This window comes from Phocoena sinus, chromosome 17, assembly GCF_008692025.1.
Source record: "Phocoena sinus isolate mPhoSin1 chromosome 17, mPhoSin1.pri, whole genome shotgun sequence".
NCBI classification, from domain to species: Eukaryota; Metazoa; Chordata; class Mammalia; order Artiodactyla; family Phocoenidae; genus Phocoena; species Phocoena sinus.
The window spans coordinates 16,508,521-16,536,388 of NC_045779.1; the positions used below are offsets into that span (position 1 = coordinate 16,508,521).

The 27,868-nt window shown below is 42.9% G+C and overlaps 1 protein-coding gene and 1 long non-coding RNA gene across 2 annotated transcripts; one reads left to right on the top strand and one right to left on the bottom strand.

Annotated features, from left to right (window-relative positions):
- Window positions 1-240: 240 nt before the first annotated feature.
- Window positions 241-3,120, bottom strand: MSC (musculin). The gene is made up of 2 exons (XM_032610572.1): window positions 2,232-3,120; window positions 241-1,396 (listed from the first exon to the last, which is right to left on the bottom strand). Exons 1-2 carry the CDS (start codon window positions 2,739-2,741, stop codon window positions 1,310-1,312), a joined length of 597 nt encoding a protein of 198 aa, XP_032466463.1. The 5' UTR covers window positions 2,742-3,120; the 3' UTR covers window positions 241-1,309.
- Window positions 2,003-7,548, top strand: LOC116742729. Its single transcript, XR_004346552.1, has 4 exons — window positions 2,003-2,291; window positions 2,536-3,633; window positions 5,904-6,132; window positions 7,219-7,548. It is a non-coding gene; the product is annotated as an uncharacterized LOC116742729 (long non-coding RNA).
- Window positions 7,549-27,868: the final 20,320 nt, after the last annotated feature.

The following is a 27,868-nucleotide window of genomic DNA, read 5'->3' on the forward strand; positions in this document are numbered from 1 at the left end:
GATTCTTAGGGCCTAACAAGCCTCCAGTTCCTGCCTTCCAGTAACCCTTGCCTTGAGAAGATGAATCATAGAAAGAGAGTTACGCTTGAAGTTGCAGTGATCTACATGTGATCAACCCCCTCGGCCGACAATGACCTAATCCCCGTCCAGAGCCAAGAGGGCACCTTTAAATTAATTCCCAGACCAAACTCAGTCAAGGGCAACAAAGACCACATTCGGACGCCCCAGGGGCACTCGGTTTTCACAACGCGTTTTATTATTCATACAAAAATAAATTTATTTACATTTGCTAATTACTGCGGTAGTGCGGCCTGGCGCAGCGGCGCGTTCCCCCGAGGCAGGGTCACTAGGTACGGAACAGCCTCGGCGGCCCGCCCCGCCGGAGGAAGAACGTGGACGCCGAGAGGCAGTGTTGGAGGCGGGGGCCACCCCAAGCGGGGAGGCCAGCTGGGGACAGTCAGGAGTGAGGGGGAGGGGAGCTGCAAGTAGGTGTGGGAGGAGGGAGCAGAGGGAGGCGCCGAAAGAGACCCGAGCCGGCTTCAGTGGGGAGAGCCGGATGGGAGGCTCAAGCCTAGAAGGGGAGGGGTTAGACGGAAGCCAGGTTACGGAGAGATGGGCGCCTGGGGGGAGTGAGAGGCGTGACCGCACCTGAAAGCCGAACCGCCAGGGCCACTCCTGGCAAACACAGCTGAGTTGGTCTCAGAAAGCGCGCCTCCACTTCTCCCCGAGCGGAGACTGCATCGTGTTCCTGCCAGGAGGGCGCTGCCCCGTGGGATACAAACCTGGCCCAGGTGTGCCACACTCTCTTTGCAACTTAAAGACGCGCCCCAGGTACGTCTCACGTGAAGACCTCCGTCTTTGAAGCCGATTGTCGAGAGCGCGCTCTAACAATTACCTAACCGCGAAAGGCCTGGGCTGCGCGGACTCGTGCCATCACCCACGTAGATCTGGCTCAGCCTGGGAACGAACGCCCAGGCGGCTGCGCGCTACGCTCGGGCTGCAGCGCCGGCGTTAGTCTACACTGCTAAAGCCCGAGGTTGGAGCTGGGTCCGCGTGTAAAGTGTCGTCGCCCAAACCCGCGGCAGCCTAGCCGTCCGCATCCTGCGATGACGGCCGCGCCGCGGAACCCTGGGGCTCTGCACCCAACGCCCGCCACCTGTCGAGTTCACAGTCCCGGGGTGGAAGTCTAGGAGAATCCAATGGAACTGTCCTCCCATTCTTGGGGATTCTCACGCTCTCCCCCTTCTCCCCCTGACTCCCAAACACACTCGCTTAACCAATAATCCCTTCAAGTGAGTTCGAGTTCGATCTAAGCGGTAGTTCCACATAATCTGTTGGCTGCGGAAACTTCTTTGGTGTCAGAGTCAGGTCGTCCCGAGACCACAAATGGCCATGTCTGTAAAATCAAAAAGAGCATCAGATACTGGAGGAGAAACGACCATTTCAAACCGAAACTGCTCTCCAAACGGAACCCTGGAATATCCCCGGCTTTGAGTAGCTCTGATTTTATCAGTATTCTGGGAATCTGCGTGTCTTCTCTCTAAACTAAGACTTTAACTTTACTGTATTTTGATCACGTGAGACGGGAGGTGTCCGTCCATGCTGCCCTCACGATGATTCCGCGAAATTTGCATGAATTTGGAATTTTGTTGCTTAGTTCCCTTCCTCCCAACACACACACACACACACACACACCAATCAGCCATTCGCTCCAAATAGGAACTGGGATATGATCTTTCTCAAGCCTGGAGAATTGGCAGGTCGGAGAGGGACTTTCCAGACAAATCCCGTTTGGGGAAACCTCTGCTGTTCTTCAAGAATTGAAAAACCCCTTTCGAAAAGAGATCGGCCTTCCCTCCTTCCTTTCAGAAAGTAAGGCTTGTTGATTCAAACCTGTCTGACGCTTAGCTGGAAAAAGCTAGGAAGGGAGATTTGCCAATCAATCTAAACGGGACAGAGGACTCAGATGGAACTTAGATTTAGCCCGGAAGCAGGATATTAGACAATAGCTGTCACTGGGTGATGCAAACACAGAAGGGTGGATGGTTCTCCTCCACGAAAATGGCTGGCCCCTCCGGTGATCTGGGAGAAACTAAACTGTCCTCCTCACCACCCATACCGGAAACCCCCTACCCCCGGTTTTCCCCAGCGGCCAGACTCTGCCCGGCACCCGGGAGCGCGCCGGGCATCTCTCGGCCGCCCGCCCCGGGCCTCGCGCGCCGGGCCCCTACCAGGTTCACCGGGTGCACGTAGCCGTTCTCGTAGCGGTCCTCCTGCAGCAGCTGCCGCAGGTGCGCGATGTAACTGGAAGCCAGCCGGAGCGTGTCCAGCTTGGAAAGCTTGGTGTCGGGGGGCACCCAGGGCAGGCTGGTCTTGAGCCTGGAGAAGGCTTTGCTCAGCACGCGCATCCGGGCGCGCTCGCGGGCGTTGGCCGCGTTCCTCTGCGACTGCTTGCACTCGGCCGCCGAGCCCTTGGGCGGGAGGGGCTTCTTGCCACCGCCGCCCCCCGCCACCCCGGGCCGTTTCCTCTTGCAGCCTCCGGCGCCGCCGGCCGCTCCCAGCGCACAGCGCTCCTCCTCGCCGTCGGGGTCTTCCTCCTCCGCGGACGAGTTGTCACTGGGCGAGATGTAGCTGCGTTCGGCGCCGCGGAGGGGCGGCCTCTTGGAGACGGGGACCGGGTATCCGCGCTGCAGCTCCCGCAGCTCCATCTCCTCGGGGTCGCTCCCCGAGCTGGTGGACATCGCCGTGTCCCCCACGCCCCCGCCTTCCGCCCCCAGGCCAGTCTCGCGGCCTCCGCCTTCCGCTCCCTCGCGGAGGCGGGGGCCAGGCTGAACGCGGGTGAGGACCAGAGACCCGGGTCGGGAAGCGCGGAGCCCAGAGAACGAGCCCCGCCGCTGACCCGGGAGAGCGTGGCCGAGAAGTCGTCGCCCGGGCCCAGGCTCGGCGCGCACCACGGCGCGCAGCGCCTTTTGACAGGACTATTTATCTGTACTCCTCGGAAGAAACCACCCAGGGCAAAGAAGAGGGGGTTGGAAAGGGGGGCAAGAGGTGGGGCGGGGGCGTGGAAGGGGTGGGGACCATTTTCAGAGTACAGAGGATCTGCTGGTGGGGGCGGGGAAGGGACGTCTCTGTTGAGCCGGGATTTGGGCCCCTGTCCCCGACGGACCCATCAAGTGCGAGATGACTGTGCGCAGGGTGAGTGAAGGAGGGGACCTTGTTCGTACCCATGTACCCATCCCATTTCCACCCCGCGACTGATCTTAGCGATGGCTAGGGTTTCCAGACACGTGGAAACCCCAGGATCGCGACCTCTGCTTCTTTCCCGAGTCTTTTCAGCAGAACAGTATTTTCCAAGTTCATCACTCATAACGTCTGACTGCCTATTCAAGCCTGGCCCGACAAAAGAGTAAAAGCAAAACAAGCAAGCAACACCAAACAGTCCGCGAGTTACCTCTCATCTCCCTCCCCTCCTTTCCTTTAACTTCGCTGTATGATTTACAGAGCGCTTTTTCTACATTGGTTCCTTTCATTTTCAGACATCTGTGACTTAAATGTTATTATCTCCACTTTGCAGAACTTGAAGCTAAGCCGCAGAGATAGATATTAAATAAAGGACCCCAAATCAACAGGCTGGTAAGTAGAATATGGACTCAAAATCCGTGAGTAGAATCCCTGGCCCCTCGGTATTCCAGTCGCTACACGCCTCCCCGCCGCACAGCACAGATGCTTACATTTGCTATTTTTTGCTGTCTTGAGAGTTCCATGTGTTAATTTTGTTTTTAACACCACCGTGCGTAAGATAGAGGATCCTGCCCAGCGGTTGAGTTATAGTCTAGGGACTCAATGACTATTTTAGATGGTATGTTGAAGAGCGTGCTCCTGGATGCAGGATGTAAGTCAACACAATCGTCCAAAGTAAAATACAAAAACAAAAAAACCCCGACAAAACGGCACCCAGAAGTATGCCCCTCAAAGGAGACAAACCATAACCGCGGTCTTATCGTTTTCTCACTCGAAGGGCCTTTGCAATACATGGTCTGGGGATGTGTACTTCATTTTGGAAGTGGACACCAATGGCCAGCTATTGAATGTATGCTGTGTGCCAGGCACTGCATTAGGCGCCCTGTGCCTGCCCACTGAGTAATTGAAACAAACACACAAAACCAAAACAACAACAAAATAATTCAAACCCTATGAGGTTGGGTTGGCGTTAGTTACTCCGTTCTGAGGAAACTGAATCTTCACACCCGAATTAGGTGTTTACTGTCCTTTCCCTACAAGCCCACAGCTTCCCAAGCTGAGCGAAGCTTAAGGAGAGACTGATGGGCAGTTAGCTGGGGACGGAGCGGGCAGAAGCCGCGGCTCCTCCAGCAGAACAAATGCGCCCGGCTCCATGCCTGAAGGGCCGCAACAGGTGGCTGGCCCGGGCTGACTTCATCACTCAGGCATCATCGTTCCACCTTCGTCTCCCAGGCCAGGCCTCCCCCGTGGGGGTGTTTCGCCAAACCCTTCCCGCTCGCCGCCGTTTGCAGAGGTTTTCTCCCGGTATATTTTGTCATTTGGTTGGGGGGCGGGGGTGGAGAGTAGGGGGAGGGGCTCCTTTGGGATCATTTGAGTAAAAAGATCGCTCGCTCTCAGTTCTCTCTGGTCTGGGAAAACGCAGGGAATACTTGACAGAGCGTAGACATCGTTCCTGAAACGCTTGGACTTGACTCTCTCTAGGTGTGCCAGGTGAAGGAGAAAAGCAAAAAAAAAAAAAAAAAGAGAGAGAAGGGGGAGCAGATAGATATAAAGAGAAGATCTCAGGCAGCTTTTTGCATTGCCTATTGATGACTTGAAGCTATCAGCATAAATACAGAGTCTCACACATTAGAGGCAGGCATATAGGTTTTAAAAATCGGGATTGTTTATACAGGTGCAGAACAAAGTCTTTTCTTTAGAAAAGATTAATGGCAGGGAGCGCGCTAGATTTTCTCTAAACAGTCGCAAAAACTGTACCCAGCCTCAAACGCGAAGTGGGTCATGGCCAGTTTCTTTTCCTTGAAGGAACTGCCTGACCACAAGGATTCTTTTTTTTTTTTATATAGCTCTTTCCTTTTTCCTTCTTTTTTCTTTTCCCTTCCTCCCTCCCTCCCTCCCTTCCTTCCTTCCTTCCTTCTTCCCTCCCTCCCTTCCTTCCTTCCTTCCTCCCCTCCCTCCCTCCCTCCCTCCCTCCCCTCTCTTCTTCCCTTTCTCCCTCTGATCTCTTTCAAGAAAGACAGCTATTTGCTCTATTTTCTTTTATCTTGTTTTCATTTCCCCTTTCACTCCATGTTCTTTCTAGTTACATTTTATTCTTTCACTCTTTTTTTCAAGTTGCAGACTCCTAATGAAGATTAAGAAATGTATCTTCATATACATTTCATGTTAGTATATAACTACAGGTTTGCTTTAACAGGTTTGTAATGACATCTGACATTCGTCACCTCTTTAGACTTTCAAAATGCTTTTACTTTTCCTTCTCTCTCAGGATCACAAAAACCCCGTGAGCTGAACAGTGCAAGTATAACTATCTCTTTTGAAAAAACCAGTCGTTTTAATTGTTTGGCAAGTTCCCAAGTGGAATATTGCAAACGAACATTGCAAATGAATAATGAAATCTTTACTTTTGTATTTTCTCTCAAAGTTTTATAAAATAAACTCGTATTTTTGAAAAGTTCTATATTTACAGAAAAGTCATAAAGATAGTAGTACAGAGAGTTCTCATATATTTCACACCCAGTTTCCCCTATAATTAATATCTTACATTAGTAAGGTATATTTGTCACAATTAATGAACCAATATTGCTACATTATGATTAATGACATTCCACACTTTACTCCTATTTCCTTTGTTTTTACCTAATGCCCTTTTTCTGTTCCAGGATCCCATTGTAATAATCAACCTTGATAGTCTGTAATTGATGATTTGACATCTTGAAGTCACGGGCCAAAACTGTTGATGTCCCTACCACCCCTGTGGTTTTACAGCACACAGAAATCACATTACTAACCTTCCAACTACTAAATAAAGAAGTGGTGGGGAGTTGTCTGGTGGGGATGTCCCCTACTTAGCAGGAAGCAAATACAGATGTTGGAGCTTTGTGTTGGAAGGTTAGTACTTTTGTATTTTAAAAAAGCACATTGAAAGCAATTCCTATCTTGCCCATGCTTTACAACCTTTTATATTTGTAACACAAATATACAGTTGTCTGTGGTATATATTGATGATTTTGAAATTCTTTAAGATGTTCTCTTTAAGTATGCAGTGGGGAGGTGGGGTTAAAGTTACAGTCTCAACACACTAATACATTTAATAATAATTAATAAATTAATAATCCTGGCTCTCCTGCTTATTAGCTGTATGACCTTTGGCAATTTACTTTTTCTGAGGCTTAGATTACTAATCAGTATAATATGAAATATCTAACTTGTTGTGAGGAAGGGGGAGTATATGAGCAATTGCCCAGGCCACAGCCTGATGCACTGGAGAAAATCAATAAATCCTAGTTATTTTTATTACTATGAACTGCCTTGCCAAACATCACACACCTAATAAAGTGTCAGGGCCCAGAACTGACCCAGGTTTGTACCACCACGGCTTGATGTGGATTTCAGACAGCACAAGATGTTTCTTTGCTTTAACTGCAGGCTTCTAGGGTGTGAAGTGCATGGTCCCCTTGCCGGACATTTCCACAGGCCTCATAAGAGACATCACTGAGGGAAAATGGATGGGACTGCATCAGAAACTTTCTTTCTCCAAGTTTTATCACCATAAAGTCACAGCACTTCTCCAAGCCTCCACTTCCCCTATTTGAAAACTGGGAATAAAACTCCTAAATCAGTAACCTGAAAAGGATTAAATGAGATTGTGGAGAAGCAGCACACTAAGTGTAACAGAGAAAAGGTGCTTAATTTGCTAAAATAAACAAAAATGCAGACTTTGGTTTTTAAAAAGGGAGAATGAGGTGGATTATAATTACAGACCATAGAAAAGAAGGCATTTAATGCCACCTTCCCCTTCCTCCGAAGTAAATACTGGGTAAGGAAGTTGTAAAGTTGGTCAGGTCAAGTGGGTTTAGAGTTTGTTTGCGGGTGGGAGGTGGATACCAAGTCAAAGCATGTGGTAAGTAGGTGCTTAAGAAATGTTTGTTGTTGGAATGCATTTCCCATATGACTTTCCTGGTGGTGTCTCCCCAGAGCCTCCTGATGTTCTGGTTTGTCCAGTTGGCTGAAGAAATTGCCCACCACCTTTGACCTAGAAAAACAAAGAGTCTAGACCAGCACTGTCCAATATGGATGCCACCAGCAACATGAAGCGATTGAGCACTTGGAATGTGGCTAGTCATGTACAATATTGTAAAATACACACCGGATATTGAAGACAATATGAAGAAAAGAACGTAAAATATCTCACTAATATATTTTTTAAAATATATGTCAAATGATGATGATAGTTTTGATATACTGGGTTAAAGGAAGTATGTTTTACCATTAAAAGTAAATTATAAATTTTACCGTTAAAAATTTAAAAAATGACCGTTGCTTTGTGTTTTACAATGTGGCTACTAGAAATTGGGAATTACAGATGTGGCTCGCATTATATTTCTATTGGATAATTCAGGGATTAACGAGGCAATTGTGCACTGAGTGTCTAGTGTTTGCTGTGGCAGGTGTTGGTGAGCCAGTCTCCCGCCCACTCGGAAGGCACATTCTCGTGGGAAAAAGCACCATAATGCGGGAAGCACACATTACAGCACGTCTGCTCTCACTAATCCCTGTCATCTCGCCTGCATCTCTCCACGTGTACCCGACCCCGTCTAATCCCTCCAACCCTAGAACACGCTGAGAAACGCTTCCAGTTGGTTTGGATTTCCGCAGCTCGTTGCACTGGGAAAATTTACAATGAGGCGTCCATTCCCCAGGCAGGATGGCCACCCTGCGGACACCAACCAGGGCTCCAGTGCTCAGTTCGTCTGCCTTTTCAGAGCAACCCTGGGTACCGAGTACTACGCCCAGGCCTGGGAGCTGCAAGTTCCGGGTTAAGCGGCGCGCGCGTCACGTGGTATACGGGTCACGTGATATGCCGTCTCACGGTGACGGGGAGGGGTCACGTGGGGGGGCGTAGGTTTAGGCCCGCCACGTTTCTTTGTCTCGCGAAGCCGGAGCTGGCTTCTGTTCCGGGGTTGTTCCCACGCTGCCTGACCTGGAAGGAAAGGAACTCCTGGCTCTTGTCTTCCCGCCATCCACGTGGTCAGGTATCTGTGGGAACAGTGAAGCTCGCGGGAGGAGTCCTCTGTCACCCAGGACACAAGCGGCCCTCCCCCGCTCGTTTATCCAAGATCTGCGGCCAGATTTTTGCCTCCTTGGAGCCCCGTGAGGCCTTAGCGTTTAGACAGGCCAGGGCTTGGACACATCAGGTTTGCAGAGGCTGAAGGCAGAAAGGCCCGAGTTAAGAATGAAAAAGGAGCACACAACATTGTTAATCAACTATACTCTAATTTAAAATTTTTTAAAAAATGAGAGAGGAAAGGTGATAAGACTCAGAGACCTCATTTTCTCTGCCATTTAGGACAGAAGGAAAAAAATCATCATTGATCGTCTTGTCAATTAAAACGCAGGTGACTTTGCAAGAGATTTTTGTTTTTTTAAAGCAGTTTGTGTCGGAGCCAATGCCAAGGCGTAACTGTTCTGCAAACCCCAGATAAGGAATAGAAAGCTGCGGGGCTTCTGCAAATGACTTTGAATGCTCCATTAACAGAGATAAGCAGCTCCACTCCCAAGAAGAAAAGCCCCGTGGCACAGCTTCCAGAGGCTTGTCTGCAGAGTCCCTGGACTTCACTCATTTGGAGGATCCTGAAGGGCGAGCTGGGCTGGGCTGTGGCTCATGGGTCTGATAGCAATCTTATTTTTAAAAATCCCACGAGACAGCCTTTCATTCTTAGGCAAAAGCTAAGAAACTCTGTCTTAGAAGTTTTTTCTTTTACTGTTGATTTTTATCGGCAGTACTTTGGAAGTGTGAAAATACGCCATTACCAAAACAGCCCTTGAAATGTAGCACACAGCTCTGGTTTCCAGTATGTGGTCCCAAGCCTTGGATTTAATTGTGGAGTTAACCTGGGAGAGAATGACATTCTGCCATGTGGCACGTACTGGAAAAAGGCCCCTCTGCTGTGGACATTAGGAGATCTCTGCCTATCAGCTCCGTGGCCTTGGGCCACTTGCTGGCCTTCTTGGAGCTGTTTCTCTGTTTGTAGCCCACCTCTCAAGTGGTGACAAGGGTCAACAAGATTGCCCGGCAGCGCGCAGGCTCTCCTGGAAAGTGTAGAACATGGTACAAGGTCAGTTATTACATTATTGTCCTCATTCTCTCTCCTAGGGGCTGATTCTTCTCCTACCCCCTCACCCAGTAGTCGGCCCTGTTTAGTGTCACTCTCGTTTTGGTAGCCCTCCACCCTCTACCCCTTTCCCCGCAGTGCCTCATCCCCTATAGAACATCAAGTGAAAACAAAATGCCGCCTGGCGCCAGAAGGAAGTTCTCTTGTAATAGATACTTTGTGGTGTCAGAGAGAAGGGATTCTGTGCACTTTGTCAACCGGTCCCTTAAAATCTTCTGTAAAAGGGGGCCTGGCTTATTTACATACAAGTTTTGCTTCCCTAGCCCCAAGCCCTTTTAATCTCCAATTCTGAAGTGAGCTCTCGTAAAGATCAGACAACAGGGAGGTGTTGGGGGCAATGTGCGCACTTTTTCTTGATGTTTTTTTTTTCCTTTGGATTATTTGTGCTGCTTTGCCCAATTAGCAAGGATAATGAGGCAATTAGCTTGCAAAGGAGGCTGCTACGTTTTCGCTGTAGGTTTCAGTCTCCAAGAGAACTCCTTGAGGATGTTGGAAACAGAATTGCATAAGATATCCTCATGCCGGTTTCATCACCCTGCCCCTACTCCTTAGATTGCCACATTCAGGCAACTTCCTTTCGGCAAGACAGCCGAGGAATTAAAATAAACAATAAGAAAACGAAAAGACTAAACGGTCAACTCAATAAAGGTGGAGACTGTGCCTTGTTCAGCTGGTATTCCCAGATGCCTAGCACTGCCTGTGAAAGGTACTACCTAAATATTCGGTGACGAAAATCATTTGCAAACACGTGAGCACAATCCAGTATTCACCCATAATTAACGGGAGACACACACAAACCATTATTTGCCCTTCATTTAACCAGCTCAGTCCAATGTGCTCTACCCCACTATCAACCCTTACAGAGATCCAGTTCCATTTCTCATTAACTGAATGGATAATATATAGCTGTGATCTATATCATAATGTAAGAGATGTCTATGTACTTACACTATACTTGCCACAACTCCAGAGTTCATCCTAAATAACCGAAGAATTACGTGTAATGTAAACATCCCAGCAATAAGAGTTCTTATAAAAATGAAACCTGGCTTTAAAAACTGTAACTGCTCTTCCTGATTGGAAGAAAATCAGAACTTTGATACAATTTCAGGGGATCACAGATCTACAGAGCCTCCGATTAAACCTTTATCATAGAGTAAGGGGAGAATGGAGCCCTAAAAGGCCCACCCATTTAATGAGTGAGTAAAGAGGGGGGATTCAGAGAAAGAAAGACAGTCATCGGAGAGGTGAGAGGAAACCAAGAGTAGTGTTTTTGAGAGCAAGGGAGGGGTTTCCGGAAATAATGGGTGGGGACTTCCAGTTGAAGTGGTATGGTGAGGTCGCATTTTGAAGCTTCTCTTGTACTCTAAACACATGGCAATAAGAGTTAAAATGTAACAATAGGAAACTAAAAAGACATAACCATGTTCAGAAGCAAGAAAAATACCTCTGTGGACTAGGAGTAGAACAGAAACTGAAGGTTGAGTGGGGTCGAAGCTCCTGGCAAATCCCTGGGGGATCCTCCAGGCAGGAGAGTCCAGAAGTTGAGTTCCTTTGCAGAAAGGGGGGACATAACTGGCCCATGCGAGGAGGGAGACTGGCCTGTGTCACGGCCTAAATTAGGAGTCTGGAGCAGGGCTACACCTTAGTGAATGCCGCCACTGGGGAAACAAAAGAAAGCAAGCCCAGTCAGTGTATTGGCTGTGTGACTGGATCACTTTCAATTGTTTTTTCTCTTAATTGTGGGTCACCGTTTCCTGCTTCTTTGCATGCCTGGTGACTTTTGTTTGGAGGCCAGACATTGTGAATTTTGCCTGTTGGGTGCTGGATATCTGTGTTTCCTCATAAATATTATCGATCTTCGATCTTCGTTCTGGGATGCAGTTAAGTTACTTGGAAATAGTGTAATCCTTTCCAGTCTTGCTTTTAAGATCGGTAGAAGGAATCAGCCGTGCTCCTTCCGAGGCTAATTTTTCCCTCTACTGGGGCAAGACTCTTCTGAGCACTCAACCTAAAGCCCTGTGAATCATGAGATTTTTCCAGTCTGGCTGGAGCAGGTATTATTCCTGGCCCTGTGTGAGTACCTGACTCACACCTGACTTTAATCTTTTTTGGTGGGAATTCCTTCAGCCTCAGGTAGTTTCCTCTATGCTTGTGCTGATCAGCTGAAAACTCCGGAGGGACCCTCTGCAGATCTCCGGAGTTCTCTCTCTGTGCAGCTCCCTTCTCTCTGGTCCTCTGTTCTGTGAATTCTAGCTGCCTCGTTCTCTCTGCTCTCTCAGCTCTGTCTTCTCCACTCAGGGGGCCTGCCTGGATTCTCCCTTTCTGCTCCTCAGCCTGGAAACTTCTTCAGTGGCAACAGCTGGGGCAGCTGTAGCAATGACAGGGCTTTTCTTGTTTGTTTCCCATCTCTTAGGGTCCACTGCCTTTTACTGCCTCATGCCCCGTGTTTGGAGAACCATTGTTTCGTACATACATTTTGCCTGTTGTGTGGTTGTTTCAGGCAGAGAGGTGAGTCTTATCTCTGGAAGTCAATTTCGGCCGCAAGTGGAAGTCTTTGGAATTACACCTTAGTAGGAAACTAGTTTTTTTTTGTTTTGTTTTTAAGGGTTAGAGTTGCTTAAGGATGCTTATATTTTGAGGAAGAAATTAAAGATATTAAAAATGTGAGAAACAGAAGGGAATAGTGATGGGCCAAGTTCCCACGGGAGGTGGAAGGAGATGGGGGGGTAGCTTTGACGAGCAAAAGATACACCTCTTTGCCTGAAATGAGTCAAAAATCAATAATGTAGGATGCCTCCGTAGATCAGGAGAGGTTTCTCATGGGAAGAGGTTAGCCCCTGATGGGCTTTGTTTGCTCAGTGGAGTATGCCTTAAGGTTATCAGTGTAGGATAGGTGAATAGGCATGAGGTATCCAGGTTAACAGAAGTGGGAAATGTGAGGAGCAGCCATTTTGGAGAATGGAAGAAAGGACCGAGTAGGTGTAAGGAAAAGTCTTTCAAAGCAGTGTTAAGGGCCCTGGTAAGTTTGACACATTAACAAATGTGAAGTCTTCTAGCACAGTGGTTGATATGTAATGGTTATTAGTTAGAAATAGTTGAATCTTGATAATAAGATTCCCTGTTTACATCTCTGGTAACGAGAACTTGCAAGGATAAGCCACTAATGGGTTCATTAGGTTTTGACGAGGTAGAGAGGCAGTTTAGGAAAATGGAGTTTAGGGGAGATACTCTTAGAGATTTAGATGAGGCTTCAATAGTTGGAGACCCATGGTATGAAGGAGGAAGCAAAAATGAAGGCATATATATTTTTTTTTCTTTTGGGGTTAGTGGAAAGGATTTGCAGACACAGTACCACTGTGTTGTGTAAGTTTTGACATAGACATTGACATAGAATACAATGTGGAAGAATACAAAGTGGAAGAATCCATATATTTAATTATTATTTATATATTATTTATTTTTTTATTGAGTATCTATTTCTTATATTTTTCAGTTGTGCCTTGGCCTTACATCCAAAATACATAAATGCGTGCATACGTGCATACATACACACGAACTATACTTCAAAATTTAGGCTACCTGGAGGTATTAGCAGATTTCTTTCAATATATCCCACAGCAATTTAGAACACAGCAAATATTGGGTGTTTTAAATCAATGCTAGGCCCCCTGATTTCTTAATATTAGCCATAGGGCACTCACTGGCATGCAATATATAGTTTAATGGGGAAAAAAGGTAGAGTAGGTCAGGTTAGTCCCCATCTGCCCTTATCTTCTCACTCTTCACACTAAATTTCAATATTTACCCACATTTTACAATAAAGGTACCAAGGTTAAGAGAGGTGAAGTCCCTTGCTGAGAGATAGTTGAAGGGGGAACACAGAATTCCGGACTAGGCGTCTAGCACTCTGGTTACCATATCATGCCCATGATGGTTAATTTTGTGTGTTGGTTTGGTATAGGCCACAGTTCCCAGATATTTGGTCAAACGTTGTTCTAGATGTTTTTGTGGCGGTATTTATTTTCTTTTCTCTCTCTCTTTTTTTTTTTTTTGGATGAATTCCACATTTAAAACAGTAGACTTAGAGTGAAACAGATTATCCTCCTTAATGTGAGTGGGCCTTATCTGATCAGTTGACTGTCTTAATAGAAAAAGACTGACCTCCCTAGAAGAAAAAGAGGAGATTCTGCCAGGAGACCACCTTCAGACTTGAACTCCATCTCTTCCTTCTGTGTCCAGCCTGCTGGCCTACCCTGCAGATAATGTTTTTAGAGAAAGACTGTTAAATCCTAGAGAATTTGTAATCAGGATCATGTATAATATCAGGCATTTCTAAATTGCGAGTGTTTAAATTATAAAGAGATAGTGAATCTCATAGTCCTTGATATTTAGTCCTCATTTTAGAAGTCATGCAAGAATTAGTCTAGCCAGGGAGGAAAATGCCCCAAGTAACTATAAAGTATCAACACATTGACTTTTCATATTTTTTTGATATTACTGTGCTACTTGGTTGAAAAATACTGACCTTAATTAAAAATTTTTCTTTACAATCATTGTTTGGATGGATATAACCACTGAATCTTTTCCTTTAATAGAAATATAGTTCTCATACCATAAAATTCACCCTTTACAAATATGCAATTCAGTGTTTTTTAGTATATTCACAAGGTTGTACAACCATTACCATTATGTATTTTCCAAACATTTCTATAATCCCAGAATAAAACCCCATAATGATTAGCAGTTAACTCCTCACCTCCTGGGATCTCTTCTGCAGTTTCTGGAAACCACTGATCTTTCTGTCTCTGTGTCTTTGTCTGTTCTGGACATTATTACATAAATGGAATCATCTAATTCCATTTATAAGCCATCCATATGGTAAGCTACAGACCTTTGTGCCTTAGTTTATTTCACTAAGCATAATGTTTTTACAAGGTTTATCCATATTTTAGCATATATTAGTACTTCATTTTTACATGGATGGATAATATTCCATTGTGTGTATATACCAAATTTTGTTTATCCATTCATCAATTGATGGGCATTTGGGTTGTTTCCACTTTTTGGCTATTATAAATAATGATGTTATGAATATTTTTATACAAAGTTTGTGTGAACATATGTTTCAAGTCTCTTGGGTGTACATGTAGGAGTGGAAATGCTGAGTTATATGGTAACTATGTTTAACTTTTTGAGAATCTATCAGATGGTTTTCCAAAGTGGCTGTACCATTTTATATTTCCAGAAGCAACGTAGAAAGGTTCCAATTCTCTACATCCTCACCAACACTCTTTATTGTACTTTGTTCTGATTGTAGGCATCCCAGTGGGTGTCATGTGATGTCTCATTGTGGTTTTGATTTGTATTTCCCTAATGACTAATGATGTTCAGCATCTTTTTACGTGCTTGTTGACTATTTGTATATCTTCTTTAAAGAAATGTCTATTCAAGTCTTTTGTCCATTTTTAAATTGGATTGTTTGTCTTTTTGTTGTTGAATTGTAAGGATTCTTTATTTATTCTTAATACTATACCTTAATCACATATATGATTTGCAAATATGTTCTCCCATTCTGTGGGTCGTCTTTTCACTTGATAGTGTCCTTTAAAGCACAAAATTTTTATAGAAATACCATATGACCCAGCAATCCCACTACTGGGCATATACCCTGAGAAAACCATAATTCAAAAAGAGTCATGTACCACAATGTTCATTGCAGCACTATTTACAATAGCCAGGACATGGAAGCAACTTAAGTGTCCATCGACATATGAATGGATAAAGAAGATGAGGCACAATATACAATGGACTGTTACTCAGCCATAAAAAGAAACGAAATTGAGTTATCTGTAGTGAGGTGGATGGGCCTAGACACTGTCATGCAGAGTGAAGTAAGGCAGAAAGAGAAAAACAAATACTGTATGCTAACACATATATAAGGAATCTAAAAAAAAAAGGTTCTGAAGAACCTAGGGGCAGGACAGGAATAAAGATGCAGACACAGAGAATGGACTTGAGGACACGGAGCGGGGAAGGGTAAGCTGTGACAAAGTGAGAGAGAGGCATGGACATATATATACTACCAAACGTAAAATAGTTGGCTAGTGGGAAGCAGCCACATAGCACAGGGAGATCAGCTTGTTGCTTTGTGTCCACCTAGAGGGGTGGGTTAGGGAGGGTGGGAGGGAGACGCAAGAGGGAAGAGATATGGGGATGTGTGTATATGTATAGCTGATTCACTTTGTTATACAGCAGAAACTAACACACCACTGTAAAGCAATTACACTCCAATAAAGACGTTAAAAAAAAAGCACAAAATTTTTAATTTTGACAAAGTCTTTTTTTTTTCTTTGATTGCTTAGGTTTTGGGTGTCATGTCTAAGAAACCATTATATAATCCATGGTCACAAAGATTTACTTCTGTTTTCTTATAAGAGTTTTATAGTGTCATTTTGTCTAGCTCTGTGGTTGATTTTTAGTTAACTTTTCTGTATGGTATGAGGTAGAGATCCAAATCCTTCTTTTTTTTTTGCATGTGGATATCCACCTGTCCCAGCGCCGTTTGTTGAAAAGGTTGTTCTTTCCCGCATTGAATTGTCTTGATATTGACCAAAATGAGTTGACCATAAATATAAGGGAATATTTATGGACTCTCGATTCTATTCCACTGATCTATATGTCTGTTCTTATACCAATACCATAAAGTCTTAATTACTGTAGCTTTCTAATAAGTTTTCAAATTGGGGATCTTTTTCAAGATTGTTCTGGTTTTTCTGCATCCCTTGAATTTCCATGTGAGTTTTATGATCAGCTTGTCAGTTTCTCAGCCAGCTAGAATTTTGATAGGAATGGCATTGAATTTGTAGATTAACTGGGGAGAGTATTGCCATCTTAATATTAAATCTTCTGATCGATTAATATGGGATCGTCATTCATTTATATGTTTGTTACTATCTTTCAACATGCTTTGTAGTTTTCAGGGTATAGCTTTTACACTTCATTTGTTAAATTTAGTCCTAAATATTTTATTCTTTGATGCAATAGTAAATGGAATTGTTTTCTTAATTTCGGTTTTGGATTGTTCATTGCTAGTGAATATAAATACAATTAATTCTTTGCATATTATTCTTGCACCCTGCAACCTTTTTGTATACTTTTATTAGTTCCAATGGTTTTTAGTAGATTCCTTAGGATTTTCTATATATAAGGTTATGCCATCTTCAAATGTAGTTTTACTTCTTTCTTTCCAATTTGGATGCCTCTTCCTTTCTTCCTTCCTCTCCCTCTCTCTTTCTCCCTCTGTCTCTCTCTCTTCTTCCCTCCCTTCCTTCCTCCCTCCCTCCCTCTCTCTTGCTTTCTTGCTTTTTCTTTTTGGTTTAATCGTCTTAGCTAGAATGTTGAAAAGAAGAGGAAGAGTATAAATCCTTCTCTTATTCCTGATCTTAGGGGAAAAGCATTCATTCTTTCACCAATAGGTATGATGTTAGCTGGAGATTTTTTATAGATGTACTTTGTGATATTGAGGAAGTATCATTCTATTCCCAGTTTGTTTTATCATGAAGGGGTTTGGATTTTTTAAAATGCTTTCTCTACATCTATTGAGATAATCATGTGATTATTTTTTTGTACTTTATTCAATTGATGTGTTGAATTAATTGGCTTTTGGGTGTTAAACCAACTTTGTGTTCCTGGAATAAATCCCACTTGGTCCTGATGTGTAATCCTTTTTATATGTTACTGGGTTTGGTTTGCTAATATTTTATCAAGGATATTTATGTCTATATTTATAAGAGATATTTTCTTTTCTTGTTATATCTTTCTCTGTTTTTGGTATCAGGGTAATACTGTCATCATAGAATGACTTAGGAAGTGTCATATCCACGTCTGCTTTTTGAAAGAATTTGTGAAGGATTGGTGTTAATTGTTCTTCAGATGTTTAGAAGGATTCACCAGTGCATTTGTAGGCTTTTCTCTGGGAAATTTTGTGATTACTCATTTAATCTCTTGTCACATGTCTATTCAGAAGTTTTATTTCTTCTTGAATCAGTTTTGGTAGTTTGTGTCTTTGTCTGAATTTGTACATTTAATCTAGATTATCTAATTTGTTGGCATACAATTGTTCATAATATCTCCTCGTTCATAATATCTCCTAAAATCCTTTTTATTTTTTGTAAAGTCAGTAGGAATGTTCCCTCTTTAATTCTTGAGTTTAGTAACTTGAGTCCAGTCTCTTTGGTCAGTCTAACTGAAGGTTTGATTTTGTTGATCTTTTCAAAGAGCGAACTTTTGATTTTGTTGATTATTTTTTATTTTTATGTTCTCTGTTTTATTTCCATAGTAAGCAGTGTTTTCTTCCTTCTGCTTGCATTTGGTTTACTTTACTCTTCTTCTTCTGGTTTTTAAGGTAGAAGGTTAGGTTATTGATTTGAAGTCTTTTTTCTTTTTTAGTATAGGCATTTACAGGTGTGATGGATAATTTTATGTGTCAGCTTGGGCTAAGGGATGCCCAGATATCTGGGAAAACATTGTTTCTGGACGCATCTGTGTGGGTGTCTCCAGCAGAGATTGACATTTGAATCAGTAGACTGCATAAAAATGATCATCCTCACCCATGTGGATGGGCTTTATCCAATCCGTTGAAGGTTCTGGATAGAACAAAAAGGTGGAAGGGGGCTTCCCTGGTGGCACAGTGATTGAGAGTCCGCCTGCCGATGCAGGGAACACGGGTTCGTGCTCTGGTCCGGGGAAGATCCCACATGCCGCGGAGCGGCTGGGCCCGTGAGCCACGGCCGTTGAGCCTGCGCGTCCGGAGCCTGTGCTCCGCAGCCCGCGTACCGCAAAAAAAAAAAAAAAAAAAAAAAAAAAAAAAAAAAAGTGGAGGAAGGGAAAGTTCACTCTCTCTGCTTGAGCTGAGATATCCATCTTCTCCTGCCCTTGGACATCAGCTGTCCTGGTTCTTGGGCCTTCAGACAGACTGAATTACACTACCAACTTTCCTGCTTCTCCAGCTTGTAGGTGGCAGATTGTGGGACTTCTCAGCCTCCATGATCCTGTGAGCCAGTTCCTGTAATAAATCTCCTCTTACATGTATCCTATTGGTTTTGTTTCTCTGGAGAACCCCAATATAAAAGATATAAATTTCCCTGAGGCACTGCTTTAGTTATATTTCTTAAGTTTTGGTTTGTTGTGTCTTCATTTTCTTCCATCAAAGTATTTTTTAATTTCCTTCGTGATTTCTTCTTTGACCCATTGGCTTTTTAAGGAGTGTGTTGTTTAACTTCTACGTATTTGTGGATTCACAAATATCCTTCTATAATTGGAGAAATACTTTGTATTACTTCAGGCTTTTAATTTACTGAGACTTGTTTTATGATGTAGCATGTGACCTATCATGGAGAAGGTTCCATGTACACTTGAGAAGAATTTGTATTCTACTGTTGTTGTGTGGAGAGTTCTATAGATGACTGTGAGGGCTGCATGTTTGATAGTATTGTTCAACTATTCTGTTTCTTTGTTGATCTTTCTAGTTCTACCAATTATTGAAAATGGGATATTGAAGATCCAACTATTATTTTTGATTTTTTTATAATTATTCCTTTAATTCTGACAGTTTTTGCTTTATGTTTTTTGGAGCTCTGCATATAAGTTTATAATTGTATTTTCTTGGTGAATTGACCCTTTTATTATTATTATTATTTAATCTCATAAAATATATTAAAGTCTGTTTTGTCTGACATTGGCATGGCCACTGTAGCTCTTTTGGTGACTATTTGCAAGGTATATCTTTTCCATCCTTTTACTTTCAACCTGTTTGTGTCTTAGAATCTAGAGAATATCTTTTGCAAATAGCATATGGTTAGACCATGTTTTTTTATCCATCCAGCCAATCTCTGCTTTTTAATTGGAGAGTTTAATTCATTTATATATATTGCAATAACCAGTGAGGTGGGGTTTATACCTACCATCTTATTGTTTGTTTTTTGTATATCTTATGTCTTTTTTACTCCTCTGTTCTTCCATTACTGCCTATTTTGTGTGTTAAATAGATATTTTATGGTGTATGATTTTAATTCTTTTGTCATTTCTTTTACTGTATATTTTTGGAATTATTTTCTTTTTGGTTGCCCTGAGGTTTACAATTAATATCTTAATTTATAACAATCAATTCTAGATTAATACCAACTTAATTTCAGTACCATTCAAAAACTTTGCTCACATAGAGCTCTGTTCTCTTCCCCTTCTTTTTTCTGTTATTGTCATACAAATTACATCTTTGTGCATTGAAAGTCCATCACCACAGATTTATAACTATTGCCTATGCAGCTGTCTTTGAAATCAAATAGAGGAGTTACCAACAACAGAAAACATTTATATTGTCTTTTATATTTACCTTTTTATATGTACCTACATGGTTATCTTTACCAGTGCTCTGTTTTTCTTTATCTATATTCAAGAATTTGAGTTACTGTCTAGTGTTCTTTCTTTTCAGACTGCAGAGCTCCCTTTACTATATCTTATAGGGCACGTTAGATAGTGACACATTTTCTCAGTTTGTTTTTTTAAATCTGAGAATGTCTTAATTTGCTTTAATTTTTGAAAAATAGCTTTGCTGGATATTGAATATTTTCTGTCAGCAATTTGAGTTTGTCATTCCATTGCCATGTAGTTTCCATGTTTTCTGAGAAGAAATCAGCTATTAATCTTATTGGGGACCTCTTTTATGTGGTGAGTCACTTCTCTCTTGCTGTTTCAGGACTCCCTCTGTCTCTGTGTTTTTTCACAGTTTGATTTTGATGTGTCTCACTGTGGACATCTGAATTTATCCTGTCATGATTTGTTGAGTTTCTGGAATGTGTAGATTCATGCTTGTCATCAAATGTGTGAAAATTTCAGCCATTATTTCGCAAAGTTTTTTTATGCTTTTTTCTCTCTCTCCTTTCCTTTGGGACTCCCATAATTCATATAGTATGTTGTGTTCTACAGGTCTCTAGTCTCTTCTATATTTTTTATTCACTTTTATTTCTGTTTCTTAGATGATATTTTCAATTCAGCTTTCTTCTAGTTCACTAGTTCTTTCTTCTGGCTGCTGAAATCTATTGAAACCTCTCTGGTGAATTTTTCGTTTAAATTTATGTACTTTCAATTTCCAGAATTTCTATTTGATTTCTTTTTATAATTTCTGTCTCTGTTGATAGTCTTTATTCAGTGAGAAATCATTCTCAGACTTACCTTTAGTCTTTAGACGTGATTTTCTTTTAAAAGTTCTTTGAATATGTTGATATTTAAAATATATAACTTAAAAAATTTGTCTGGTTAAGTCCAATGTCTCGGCTTCCTTAGATATAGTTTTCTATTGGTGGCTTTTTCCCCTCGTGTATGGGCCATGCTTTATTGTTTCTTCGCATGCCTCATAATTTTTATAGATAACCAGACATTTAAAATAATGTAATGTGGCAACTCTGGAAATCAGAACTTCCTCCTCCCCTGGGTTTGCTGTTGTTTGTTGTTGTTTGTTTAGTGACTTTTCTGCACTAATTACATGAAGTCTGTATTCTTGTTTGTTTTTCTACTTGGTTTCTACTTGGTTAGCTTAGTGGTCTGCTGATGATTCGACAGAGATTTCCTTAAATGCCTGGAACCAACAAATCCAGTCTTTGCTAAGTGGCTCTCTGTCTGATTGAGAGCACAGCTTCAACACTTAGCAGACAGTTTACAGCTCTGCCTTAACCTTCCCTTCCTGCTTGCACAGAGCCTCAAGATTATCCAGAAGCAAGAGTTTAGGGCCTTTTAGGTCTTTCTTAAGCACGTACACAGCTCTGAGAATGTGCACAGACCTACTTGTGCTTGTGGCTTTCTCCATTCCCAGAAGCATGTCAGAGCTTTTCAAAGCCTGTGTAGAATTCTCATTCCCAAGCTTTTCCTTTTAACATTTTTGGTTAGCCTATTATTTTCCCAAAACATTATTTAAAACCTTAGGCAGCTTCAAAGTTAAGTAGTTGACTGTAATTTTTGATAAATTCACCTGGAGTAAAGACTTTTTGCACTGAGTGAGTTCCGAGTCAGGTTAAATAAAGATATCACTTCAAGTGGGGTCTTCCAGGGAACTAACAGGTCCCGTAATGACAGAGCTCCACCTCATGCCGCTCCCTTCAGTGGCTGCCAGTCTGCTGATTTTCACTGTGATTGTCAGTTTTCAAGGCTACTGTGGAGCTGGAGAGGAGGAATGGGCACAGGGCAAATTAAAATGCCTCAGAGCACACTGTTCTTACCAAGATTAAGCTGTTTTTCTTGAAAAGCCACTACCCAGATTGCCAGGATCTTTTGGTTAATTTCTAGCATTCATACAATATTGATCCTGACAATTTTTTGTGAGTTTTCTTGTTGCTTTAATGGAGGATATGGAGGAGAGAATTTTTGGAGGTCCTTAATCTGCCATTTCTGCTGACACCATCCCCTTTCCCACTGAATTGTGATGTATATTATATGTATCATGAGATCCAGTTAGAAAGGCAATAAATGAAGTGCCAGTTATACTTTTTGTGTGTAGGAAAGGGAATGTTGAGAGGCCTCACATATGTTGAGGAATTTACTTTCAGTCTTCTTTCAGCTTCCCTTGGTGCAAGAATCAGGGGAATCAAGAAGCAGCTAGCCACTGGCCTTCAGCAAGACTGTTCTCACATTGCTTGTCTACGACACTGTCCCATGTAAACCACACTCCTGTGCATTTGTGCATTTGTGTTTTTGCCTCTCCATCTTCCTTAATAACTTTTCTGTGGTTAAGACTTTCCATGGCAAGGACTGACTCATTCCCTTGAGAGAGTTCGGTGTGCTAGCCACTGTGTTCTTGTTCTAAAGACTTTCCCTCTACACCCAAGAGGGAAAGCTACTTAGAAGAAGGGGTGCTCTTAACTATTTGTATCTATGATGATGTCAAGTTAATATTATTTAATACTTTTGTAAAACGGTTCCTAGGTTAATAAAAATAAACAAAATGTATTTAGTTTCTTTCTTGTATTCTTATTTCCCTAGTACTTTCACATACAAGCACAAGTCTTCTGTTACCAACAAGTAGCAATAGTCATTTTAGCAGATATTCAGTCAGTAAATTCTGTAATGAACCCAGTTAATTTAAGTTCACTCTTTCAGCAAGGACATGGCGAGCACCTACTATGGACTAGGCGTGTGATTAAATTTGTTGCTCTCATTCTTCCAGCATTCTCCTATTCCTTCCATATCCTGGCTGTAAACTATGGACTGTGAGATTGACTTCTTTACTTCCTCTTGCTTTATCCATAAACACAGAACCAAATGATCTAGATGTCACACAGAATATTCAGTGTTGTTTCCCTCTCTCTCTCTCTTTCACACACACACACATACACACACACACAAAGTGAAATAGAAAAACTACCTATAAAACCAATGAATGTTAAGGGCAAATAATGTTTTAAGCTCACACCATTTCTTAGTATGAGACAAGGCATACTAGAGCATGGTCATCAGTTAGTTTTTTCTCCACTGGTCTTGCTCAATATCCAGAGATATGTTCAGATACTGATTTGAGATTTTGAGGTTGTGGGGGAAATTCTCCTCTTGAAAGTTTCCACCTCTACATTCAGCACGTGCAAGGTATCATTTTTGAAAATATTTCATCAGTTTACTGTGCAGGGTTCAGAATTTGCTGGTTCAGTCTTCGAGTTAATGAGATTGCCAAGATTTTCCAATTTCCTGTGTGTCACCTTGTTTCCTCTTTGTACGTAAGCAGGCATAGTCCGCATGGGGCTTGATGCTCCCAGTCGTGTGGAGGAGGGTGGGAACTTTGGCAGCTGCCAGCACGGCTGTGGTGGTGGACGGCTGGATGCAGGTGCACAGCCTGCCTCCATCTGACAGGCTTTAAGGCTTGCATTCTCTCTAGTGATATCCAATATCCTGGCCAATAAGGTCCTTCAAAACAACTGAAACAACCCAGTAACACAGTTTCACCAGGGCATCCAGTTGCATAATGTTCACTCAAGTCTACATGGCTAAAACATCTTCAGTGTGTTATTTTTGTGATCTGCGGGACAGGTAGTAACTGCTGGATGAGTTGTTCTTCTGGTAGAATGTTCGTGTAGAATTCTGAAGCTGTAGAATGTTGGTGTGCCTCTGATTAGAAGAGTCTAGTCTCATTGTCTGATGACCTGGACTTAGTGCCATTCCACCACTAACTCGCTAGACCATGGATGAGTCACTTAACTTTTCTAAATCTCCATTTTCTTGGCTGTAAATTGAAAGGAATAATCCCTGCCTGGCAGTCTCACAAGGTGGTTTTGAGAATGAAATGATAAGAATGCATGTGAAAGTAGTTTGGAAATGGCTGTTAGAGGCAGATAAGAGCTCAGGATTACCTCTCCTCCCTGCCAGGTTCTCACCTATAGAGGGAAGACTCACTAGCCAGATGGGGGGTTCAGAGCATCATCCTGTTAGGCAGAGATGTAGAGAACAAAATTCAGGGCTCTGGGAAATCTACACTGGAGAACGTGGCTTAGACCTGAGGCCAAAATAGTGTCCCCTGCCTCCCAAGCCAAATAAAAACCTTTGTATCTGCAAAGAGAGCCGAATCTGCTGGGCAGCCTCCAGTCCACTCCGTGCCAGTTCCAGGGCTGCTTCTGCAGGGCGGGAGGAGCTGGAGCACAGAGAGAATGGCAAGTATCCCCGCGGGTGGAGCAGGCCCTTCCAAAGAGGTCAGTGCTCAGAGACAGGAGGAGGAGGGGGCTGTCCTTGCCTGAGCCCGGGTGGTCAAAGAGAACTAGACGCCCTGCCACAGGCGAGGAGTGACCTGTCATCTCATCAAGCAGAGAAACAGGCTCTCATGGAAGCCAGGCTCCCACCAAACATATTAGCAGCCCTCCATCCTGAGGGGAGGAGCAAGGAAAGGAGGAAGGAGACAGGGAGTGTTGACTTCATCACTCTCCAGAGGGAGGAGGAGGCTGGCAGTCTGCCTCTCTGTGGATTTGTGAGGGAGAGCAAGAGTCCCCTCCTGTCGCTCAGCCATGGCAGTGAGGCCTCCAAAGGGATCAGGACTTGCCTTTCTAGAGTTTGCCTCGGTGAAGAGTCTGAGGAAGTTGTTCATTAAGGTACATTAGAGACTATTTAAACAGGCCCCTTGTTTCACAGGGAGAAGGGGCCAAGGGCAAGTGGGTGACTGGCTCAACTAGTTGATGTCAGTTGTCTAGTTCTCAGAAAGACTAGGTCCAGAGAACAGGACACTCACCTGGGAGGGTAGGACTTTAGTGGGGGGCCCTGGGCTACCAGAGAGACCAGTAGGGGAGCAGGGGAGTGTGTTCTCAAATAGGAGAGGAGAGAGCAAAATGGATGTGGAGGAGATGAAGATCACAGTTTTGTTTAAAGCAGGTTTCTTCAAATATTAAGTCGTAGCTATGATTTAGATAATCAAGATGAAGTGAGTTTAATTATGTAAAGAAGGAATAGGTATTTTCTTCTCACTCCCCTTCGAAGGTACATTTTCCCCTCTGTAGGATTTATCCTCCAAGTCCTTATGATGAAAAAAATACACGAGGTTCCTTTGGGCACTGCCACTCTCCACCACATGGGCACGATGGGGCTGACCTACTCCCAAGGCTAATGGGTGGTCTGCTGACTTAGACCTGGCCACTAGGAACATTTTATTTCCCTGACCACAGAAACTGGTTCAGGGAAGGGCGTGTGCCCCAATCCAGGCAAATGACACCCTTTCCTGGACCTCTTGGAATTGAAAATTCCCTTTGCTGGAGGGTCTGCCGCTGAGATGGTATGATATAACCTAAATATAAAGCATCTTGTCACCAGGAGGAGGAAGTTGGCTTGAGAATAAAGCCAGCCCAGAGGAAAATGAAACTGAAAGATGGAGAGAAACATATTTTTAATGATATTTTTGAACAGCTTAATCAGGCATGTCCAAGGTCAGCATCTCAATACAATTTTCAGTTACGTGGACCAATACCCTCCATACTTTCCTTTATTTTTTTTAAAGCAGTTTAATTATGGCTTCCATCACAAAGTCAAAAGAATCCTGACTAATACACTTTCTCTTTCTCTTTAGCACCTTTCAAACATGTTACCTGTGAGTAGCATTTTTCTTTTCTCCTCTTCTTCCTTTCTCTTTATTCACCAAAGTATATCCTAACTTGAATAATAAAACAAAAAAATCATATCCCATTTATCAAATGTTAGGAGAATGTTCTATTTTTCAGCAATATTAAGCGATGTTTTTTCCCTAGGCTGACTTTAGATTCATAGTATAGTAATATCACAGAAGAAAATTTTTTGCAGTTATTTATTGCTAAATAAATATTTATTTATTATATTTACCCCAAAACTTTGTGCTTACAGCAGCAGTCATTTTATCATCTTATGATGTTGTCTGTCAGGAATTTAGCTAGAGATCAGTGGATGATTTTTCTTCTCCATATGGCATCAGCTGAGGTCACTTGGAGATGTTAAACTGATGGCTGGCCTGGTCTGGCTGGTCCAGGATGGCTTATGCCTGGCACCCTGATGGGGATGGCTGGAAGGCTGGGTTCAGCTGGGGCCCCTTCCTGTTTAGTCTTGGGGCCTCTTTACGTGTTCTCTCATGGCAACTCAGGACTTCATGAGTGATCAAGAGGTCTCAGGTGTAAGCTGCAAGACTTATTAAAGCCTTACCTGATTCTAATGGTCAACAAGTTCCTAAGGCCAACCCAGATTCAAGGGGGAAAGACAATTAGACTCCATCCTTCAATTAGAAGAGTAGCAAGGTATTTGCCACCACCTTTAATCTACCACAGGGTGGGATATCGGTGGGGAGAGCTTGAGCTTTGGGCTGGGACAAACCTGTCTAAAGGGGCTTCATCACTCCCTAGCTGTAATTACTTACCTCAGTTTGTAAAATAGGGGATAATATAATCTCTCTCAGAGACTTTTGAGAATCAAGTGAAATAATTTGTTTGAAGTACCCGAGGATAATGCCCAGTACATAGTAGTCACTCAGTGAGTTGTAGTTGGATTGCTTTAAAGAGATTTATCTTTTGCTGATAGAAGTTCTCTTTTGGCCAAGAGTACAGTCTCTCTCAATTGTGACAGATTGTTAAATGTGCTGAGATTTTGTCTCCATCTGTTACTTCTCACTGTGTGGAGGCATTCTGGGTGGTCAGAAGCTAATTCATGAACTCTAGCTGCCTCTTCTTGGTTCCAGAGCTTACCTAATTACAGGTTGTTACCGATAATATCAATAAGTGATGCCAGAATCACTTATTTTGTAGAGGAACAGTGTCATCAAAAGGTAGTAAGTCCAGCATCTTTCTGCAGACTGCAGTTCCCTTTCAGCATGGGGTTTCTCAGTTCACCATTGCCCTTGCCACAAACTCGACTCAGATCAGAGCTGAGTAGAGTTTAGCTGTGGAGTGTCATTGAAGGAAGGCATTAGAAAATCCAGTCAAGAGCTCAGCAGTTCATCTGTATAGAAATCTCATCCACGACATCTGGGATCCCCAGTCAGCCTCAGAATCCCCTTGGTATTGACATCAGTGCAAAGAGGTGATTCTATATTTGTGAAGTCCCTTCCTCTTGACCCATAGGCCCCCCTTCTTTGTGTCATTATAATCATAATAAATTGGCTCTACATTCTGGCTGCCTGGATGGAAATAAATTTTATGGTTCTAGTATAATGGGAAAAAAGAAGAAACATGCATAATTCTCATACTTGGAATTACTAAACTTGGAGCCATTATTGTTATACCGATAGCTGAGTCTGTGGGTTTGCATTTGGTATATGAATTCCTAAGTGCTACTTCTGAAAGTTATGTGCAGGAGGTGTTGTTACTGAATTATGAATCTTCTGTACTAGAAGGCTTAATATTTTGTTCAGTGCTTTGCATTAAATTGTGCAAGTGTCATGAGTAGTATGTGGGTCTTGCCATCGTTCTTCACTTGTTTGAGAAAAATAGTACCTTTTAAAGGCTTCTCATTTAAAGTTTTGTAAAAGAGTCATCCTTGTATTTCCACTGATTGTCTCTTAAGCTATTGTGTTTTTATTTCCGTAAGGCATCTCACATTGCAACGTTGAGGCAATATGAAATGTGGGTTTGCAAATTCTGTCCTGAGCAGCAGGCCAGCTGGGAGCCCTGCACAGATACCATGAGCCACTGCTGTGGGAAAATAGAAACCTCTCTCACCACTAATGACCCCTATAGAGTCAATCAATTTTTAAGAAAGATGTGTATATATATATTTTTTAATTAATTAATTTATTTATTTATTTATTTTTGGCTGCACTGGGTCTTCGTTGCTGCACATGAAGTTGAGGCGAGCGGGGTCTACTCTTCATTGCAGTGCACGGGCTTCTCATTGCGGTGGCTTCTCTTCTTTGCAGAGCACGGACTCTAGGCGCGTGGGCTTCGGTAGTTGTGGCACGAAGGCTCAGCAGTTGTGGC